The following is a 7,507-nucleotide window of genomic DNA, read 5'->3' on the forward strand; positions in this document are numbered from 1 at the left end:
TGTTTATTCTCGATAGTGTTACCATAGGGATCCATTCACCATATAAATGGCTTGTAATGCAATGTATGTTCAGAGAAGAGCTAATACTTGACAACCAATTAATACTCAACACTCATGGAACTCTATGGGCGGCCTTCGCTGTGTGCTGTTGTTAGCCATCCGGTAGGATTCTACTCTTTCTTCTGGGCACAGACTGAACTCTAAAATCAGGTTAGTGACTCGCAAGCTCTTAATCGGCCTCGGTCAGAGATATATGGTCTCTAACCTGAGTTTTCCCCCCACAGAGATTCCAGGCCTTTGATGCCCTTGTTGCTGAATTGCAGATTCTACGTATGATAATAAATGCTCCTGTGAATAACACTAATCTGTCTGCTTCAAATTCTGCGTCCTCAGTTCTGAGCCTTGATGTGTTCAACTTATTAATTACTTAGGGCCATGTTCATTTGGACAGGTTGTTTCCCCCCAATTGACAATAATATTTACTCAGGTTCTATATGTCCAAAATAAATTTATTTGATTAGAAACTTTTAAGCAAAAGCAAATAGAGCTGCAGGGAGGTCCCATTCTTCCTTATTTAATGCATATCTGGTTGAGAAAAAGCCTCATCTAAGGGTTCCACTTACATTGACAAAGAAGAAGCCAAAACAAATGGACACAAAAGGCATTTGTACAGAGGATCCATGTGAATCCTTTATTTTTCTCTCTAATTTAAAGTGTACATCTTTGATTTGAATGCAACACCAATTTTAAAACTACAATGAGATTTCAAAGGGCTGTTTTAGAAAATTCACAATATAACATCACTGTGAAAAGGTGATTCTACAAAATATGTCTCAGAGAGGCTCAACAGCAATAAGCCCCATATGTTCCAGAATTGTATTTGTTAAAGGATTAAAAACTGTATATCATTCCACTTCGAATCCACAACTATTCCCCGCTTAATGTTGGCCCTTCAGAGACTCCCACTAAAATCCATTGAGGTTTGGTGTTGCAATGTGACGAAATGAGACATTTTTTTCAAAGCTTTGTTTCAATGGCTACCCTGGCTGACCCTCCCTGTTTTTTCTTTTCCATTCACAGACTTGTTAGGATGATTTTAAATGAAAAAGTCTCCATTAGAGACAATTTTATCAATTATTGTAAAACTCTCTGTGATGGTGAATGGTGACAGGGTGTGGTTCTTGCTCAGTTTAAGAATGAGGTTAGGGGATTGGTGCCAGAGTGAAAAACATGGCCATAACTAGTCTTCTGCCAGTTTCTTCATGGTTTCTAAACTCTTGCGACGCCTTCTGACAGCACATGACATGGTATCAAGAAGTCAGATTGATTCTAAGTAGATGCTTACACAAAAAAATAAATGTTCTAATAGAAATCTTATATACAAACACTGCTACAGAATAAAAAGTAAACAGTGGAATTAAGTGTTGGAGCAAAAACTCCTTTGGTATCTCCCTGCATTTGGTAACGATGTGAACCATCTCAGCAACAAAATGAAATAAATTGACTTTGGAATCAGCGGCAAACCTGAAGGAAAAGTTTCGATCAGGAGTGGGACCTGATCGAAAACCTATACCTGAACCTTGGGTGGGATCGTTTTTCTGTATATAACACTGAAAGAGGAAACATTCTAGTTATATATTTGTACAGAAAAGGAGCGATCATCCCTGGGGAGAGGGTGGAGTATACTCTGGAAATTACACCCGGCCTGTCAGGAGAAAGAGAGAGAGTGATGCTTGTGAAACAGTCAGAGAAGGAGTCTGATCGTTAAGAGGTCTTAGAAAGGAGGCATGAAGGGACACCTATCCTCACTGATGATCTCTGTCCTGTTTGCGGGGGGCTTGCTGACCACTCTAATGTGGTACAAGCTGGACAATAAGTAAGTTGGTTTTTGCTTTTACGTTTTAGCATAACTGGTAGAATGTGCTTCTGTGGGAGACACAAGGATATCTTTATAATTCAGAGAAATTTATTCTATTTGATATTAATTTTTTAACACTGTCTGTATCCATTTTTACCAACAAATTCTTATTTTAATCTAAAGTAGGACTAAGAAATTTATTTGAGAAACTGTTAAATCCTAAAGTTGCTGCAAAGGTTTTTAATTGTTCAAAGACATACGGTTAGGGTTAGACAGACATAAAACCAATAAAACCACTAGTATTAGAAGCATAACAGTATATACTGCAATGTTAATCACTTTAAAAACATAGGGGAGTAACTAACTAAACATTTTTAATAAAATTCTAATAATGTAGACACACAGAAAATATTATATTTAAAAAAAACTTTAAATCATTACTTCACTGTATACCAGTGTCTATTTTGCTTTAAAAATATCCAAACATTGATAGAAATGTGTTCATTTGATGGAAATATTAACTACATTAATCTCAAATCCATCATGATTGCATTAAGTTAGGCAGAAAAGAAGGTTTGGTTTGGCTGAAAATCTTAAAAAAATGTTTTTAAACTTGAAATAGTTTCAAAACTCTCCTGTACAAGTGATTGTAATGATTTTTAAATGTTATTGTACTCTTACATAATGCATTTTGCTTAAAATTGCGTGTAAAACATGAAAAGGAAAGACAAGAGTAAGAAGGAGCAGAGGTAAATGGGCCATAGGGTGCAAACTCCATGCAAATACTGGAATTAAAAGTGAATTCAAAAACACTGGCAGGCATAAAAATTATACGTGTTTTTGTGTGTAGCATCATTTATGTGTTTGCTGCAGGTTTTGTATTTGCAGTTTCTTTGCACTTGGCATCTCTTTATTTTTTGTGGTTGTAGCATTTATATTTTGCATGTGATTTTTTTTTGTGTTTGAGAATTATTCTCCTTTGTGTTTTAGCTAATTTAATTTTAGTGTTTGCTGTCAATTAATGTATTTTCACAGGCTTTTGATTAAAGAGAGAGAATGGATAGGGTTATTTCCTGAATAAAGAGATCAGCAGATCACATTATTAGAAAAGAAAAACAATAATAAAACAAAATTAAACATGATCTTGTAGCTCATGGATTAAAAACTCAGATGTCTTTGAAAACTTGTTTTTCATTCAGCAAATTTTAATAGGAGCTCAGGTGATATTTATGTTCTGTTCTTTCAACATAATTTCGGTGAATGAGAACGTTTTATAACATAAAAGTCCTTACTTAAGTGACTTTCAAAAGTCCACAAATTGCGTTTTAAGGTCTCTTATGTTCATAAAACAACGGACCAACACTGATAAAACAGCTTAAGGTGGGAGAGATCATTTGCTGAAGTTTTTGTTGAGCATTAAGTGGCTTTCTTTTTTCTCTTGATCGTATTTCAGAAACATGAAATATCGCAGACACCTGCCCAAAATGAAAATTGCTCCTCGGTCTACTGATTCCTGTAAAAACTGTGGGTGAGAACACATTTTTTTGAGGCGTATTTTGTTCTCTGTCCGTTTAGTGGCCTCTTTATACTTACATTTGTTTTGTGAAAATTTTGCAGAGAGAGTATAAAGAAAGCTTTAGAGATCTCCTTCAAACCCTGGAGAAAACAGGAGGACAACTTTAAAAAGTTTAGGTGAAAGCTTTTTTTCTTCTTTAATTTTTTTGTTGGGTATGTACATTTCCTTCACCTTGAGTTCATGTAATTCTTATAAAGAGTTTGCAAGTATGTTTGAAGTGGGGGTCTCAGTTTCAGCTAGGGGTTTTGGGTAGCAATAAATACAATTATCAATTAGTAATACATCATTAGTTTACAATAATTGTAATGATGGGGCCACAAGATGGCGCCATACTTCTAGAATATAGAAAAGCCCAATTTAATAGAATTTAATTTCATTACAACCACATACTTCTTTATTGCCATTTAAATGGTTCTAATATGAAAGAACACAAAGTAATGCATAATTGGGAAGTGGCTGCAAAAGAACATATATTAATAGTTTTAGAAATTGCAAACTAAAAGGTACTGCTTGTGTTTCAAATGTAACGCACTTCAATCTGATAACCTTGACAAAAATGATAAGAATAACAAATTCCCTCTAACATTCAGATTATTAACAATGTCAAGTCGATCAGTTGGAGGTTTTATATTAGTGTAAAAGTAGCTCTTAATCATTTTGCCCCTTTCCCATGCAACTATTCATACCTGGGTTGAATCAGAATCAGAAATACTTAAATAATCCCAGAGGGAAATTACTTTTGTTACATCCTCCAGATATACAAACATTTAGATTTAAATATATAAAATAATACAAAATAATATAAATATACATATAGACATATGTAGCATCAACTCTTTATGTCACAAAATATGTGGTGTGCCTTTACGGAATAGTCGTATCCTTTTATAAAATATCTTCTACTTACAAAAGTCCACTTATAGTAGTTTTTAGGTAAGTTGTAAAATAGTCTAATCTAAACGAAATGTGAAATTGTAGCATTTTTAGTAAGTACAGACTGTATTCTTGAAATTTTACTGATATATGAAATGCAAAAATTAGCAGACATGATATATGCTCATAACGACAGTAAATGTTCTCTTCATGACAGTAAATGCAAATGTTTAGGCTATCACTGGTCTGCTTACAGTTATGTGTTGTGCCTGATCTTGTTAACTGTATTTGAATGTCAACAAAGGTCTTTTGGTTCTGCAGGTTTCAGCTTAGCAGCAAGTGCAATGGCTTTGATAAGGCTATAATTACCCAGACAAACACTCCTCTGGGATCAAAGCTTGTTTATGATGGGCAAAAAAAGACCAGCCTCCAGGTGAAGCCAGAGATCTTCAGCACCTTCCCAAAAGTAAGTTACTTTACATCTGTTTCTATAATGTCATCTAAATACAAACTAAATATAAGTCTAGATTTTTAACACCACAATCAAAATGTATTTCCATGCCGACTCAGTCTTTATCATTTATCCATCCAGTTGTTCCTCTACATGGGGTACTATTTAAATGCAGGAAGAACATGCGTGTGCATTGTCACACCTCAGAGAAATTTCCCAAACATATGTGTCTTTGTTCTGAGGTGGGAAGCTAAAGTAGAGACAGGTATCACAGATGCACATAAGGAACAATATGCAAACTCCAGAAAAAAAGGTCCCAGTTAGTATTCAAATCATTGTTCCACCTTCAATGAGGAAACAGTGCTTACAACGACAGCATCATTTGGGAAATAAACACTCCCTTCCTAAATCACATCATGAAAACCCTACAGGAAAAAAAGACATTATGAAATCATAACTTAAAGATTACAAGTTATCTGTACATACAGGTATTTGTATGTATATTTTATTTGTTCAATGTCAGCATAACAAGAAAGAGAGGATTTTGGGATCCATCCATCCATTTATGTTCTTCCGCTTATCCGGGGTGGGGTCGGGGTGGGGGTAGCAGCTTCAGTAGGGAGGCTCAGACATCCCTCTCCCCAGCCACTTGGGCCAACTCCTCGAAAGCGTCTCCAAACACAAAATCCCAGTACATTTCAAACCAAACAAGACCCTCAAACAGAGACTAGTGCATACTAAAGACAAAACTCCCAGACCTAATATGAGCGGAGTGGTATATGTATGTAGCTAAATCAGTCTCAGTTTTCACAAATACACATATGTGATTCATACATGCACAGGACAAGCTCCACACACACACAGCCCGATTCACGCAAGCACAAAATAATCCACACACACACACAAAGCACGATTCACGCAAACATACAAGATTCACACATGCACAGCACATGATAAAAAAAAAAAAAATTCACATGTACAATTTTTTTTACGCTGTTCAACCTTTAAGTAGAAGAACACAAATTCTGCTCAACAAGTTGCACATTAAACATTGGGGTGATATTCCATATTATCAATTATCTGTTTCATTTTCATTCCAGGGGCATCCTTTCTCAAATAAAACAAAGCTCACTTGTGCTGTTGTAGGGAATGGCGGAATCCTGGCAAACAGTAGATGTGGAAAAATGATTGATTCAGCTGAGTTTGTCATAAGGTGAGTGAGCCACCCAGTAAAGATGATAAAACTCAGCTGTTAAAATTTCTAACAATATCTATGTTTGTTTTGTGTCTAAGGTGCAACTTACCTCCTGTTACAAACAGACATGAAAAACACGTGGGTAGTAAGACAAACCTTGTGACATCAAATCCGAGCATCCTGTTGGATAAGTAAGCATGCAATTCAATCTTAGAGGTAATGTGTAACCTTGTTAGGGATATAGCCATATCCCTTTATATTTGCTTCATATTTACAGGTACAGGTCTCTAATGGAACGGCGGCGTCCATTAATAGAGAAGCTAAGCAGCTATGGCGACTCTATGCTTCTTCTTCCTGCCTTTTCCTACAGTATAAACACCCCTGTATGTATAAGGGCTCTCTATACTGTCCAGGATTTTGAAAGCCCCATCCGGCCAGTCTTCCTTAACCCACAGTACCTCGAGAGTCTTGACCTTTTCTGGCGTTCTCAAGGTTGGAAGGCATCCCGGCTCAGCACAGGAATTATGATGACCAGCTTGGCACTGGAACTTTGTGACAATGTGCATCTTTTTGGATTCTGGCCCTTCAGTGTTCACCCACACACCTTCCAGGACTTAACTCACCACTATAATGATAACAAACCAGCGAAATCAAATTTCCATGCAATGCCTACTGAGTTCAACCTGTTGCTGCAACTGCACAGCCAGGGTGTGCTCCAGCTACACTTGGGAGACTGTGAGCCTGATTATTATTAGTCACACAGAAAATAGATCCATCTACCAAAAGTAATGATCTTCTTATAAAGGAAATCCAGCATAGAGGTGAGCTGTCTCAGATGTGTTTGTAATGACCCAGCCATGCACAGCTTAGTCTCTTGAAGATGGGAAATCTTTGGATCATTTTTACATTTTATAAAAGTGACCAAGAAACTGCCAAATTGGTAAAGCATCCAGTCGGTTTAGTAGCTTAACCAGTTTACACATAAAATGTTCTAATAATATTTGCTTGATCCGTTGAAAAAGCCATTCAATAAATTTAGATAACAAATCTGTACATTTCCGGCACTGTATACCAAACTCATAAAAAAACACATTATATTACCAAAATTAGATGTTACCTTTTGTGTAATTTGTGCAAAGAGTCTGAAGCACACCTGTTTGTGAAGCAATGTCTTTGCTGGACACAGTAAACAGTTTGTTTACTGTTTCTGTTGCTTTTAGTAATCCTCCGGATATTTAGAATATCATAAATCTTCTAAAATTAATCATAGCCCTAACTTAATTTTTCCGTTCTGCATAATTTTCTACACTTCAAAATTCTGAACTGCTTGGAAAACAGTCCATTCTCTTGAAATTATCAAATTATATGAATTGCATAACTGCAACTACAGCTAAATGTACTAACATGGAACATTACAAAAAAACAAAGTAGTATTCATGTGAGGGTTTGTTGCAATTTCCCTTATTATTTTTCCCATTTTCTTTTTTGTATCTTCTTTGTATTACAGTTGACGATGTATACCAGAAATTATTTCTCATGCTTTCAGTTATCTAA

The 7,507-nt window shown here is 35.8% G+C and overlaps 1 protein-coding gene across 1 annotated transcript; it reads left to right on the forward strand.

The window, feature by feature from the left end:
* Positions 1-1,736: 1,736 nt before the first annotated feature.
* LOC119782906 (alpha-2,8-sialyltransferase 8F-like) lies at positions 1,737-6,983 on the forward strand. Its single transcript, XM_038284113.1, has 7 exons — positions 1,737-1,876; positions 3,312-3,386; positions 3,476-3,550; positions 4,629-4,773; positions 5,859-5,971; positions 6,052-6,144; positions 6,231-6,983. The coding sequence occupies exons 1-7, from the start codon at positions 1,788-1,790 to the stop codon at positions 6,706-6,708; spliced, it is 1,068 nt and encodes a 355-aa protein (XP_038140041.1). The 5' UTR covers positions 1,737-1,787; the 3' UTR covers positions 6,709-6,983.
* The last annotated feature ends 524 nt before the right edge of the window (positions 6,984-7,507 follow it).

The sequence above is a fragment of the Cyprinodon tularosa genome, unplaced genomic scaffold (genome assembly GCF_016077235.1).
Source record: "Cyprinodon tularosa strain WSP-4 unplaced genomic scaffold, ASM1607723v1 ctg105, whole genome shotgun sequence".
Taxonomy (NCBI): Eukaryota; Metazoa; Chordata; class Actinopteri; order Cyprinodontiformes; family Cyprinodontidae; genus Cyprinodon; species Cyprinodon tularosa.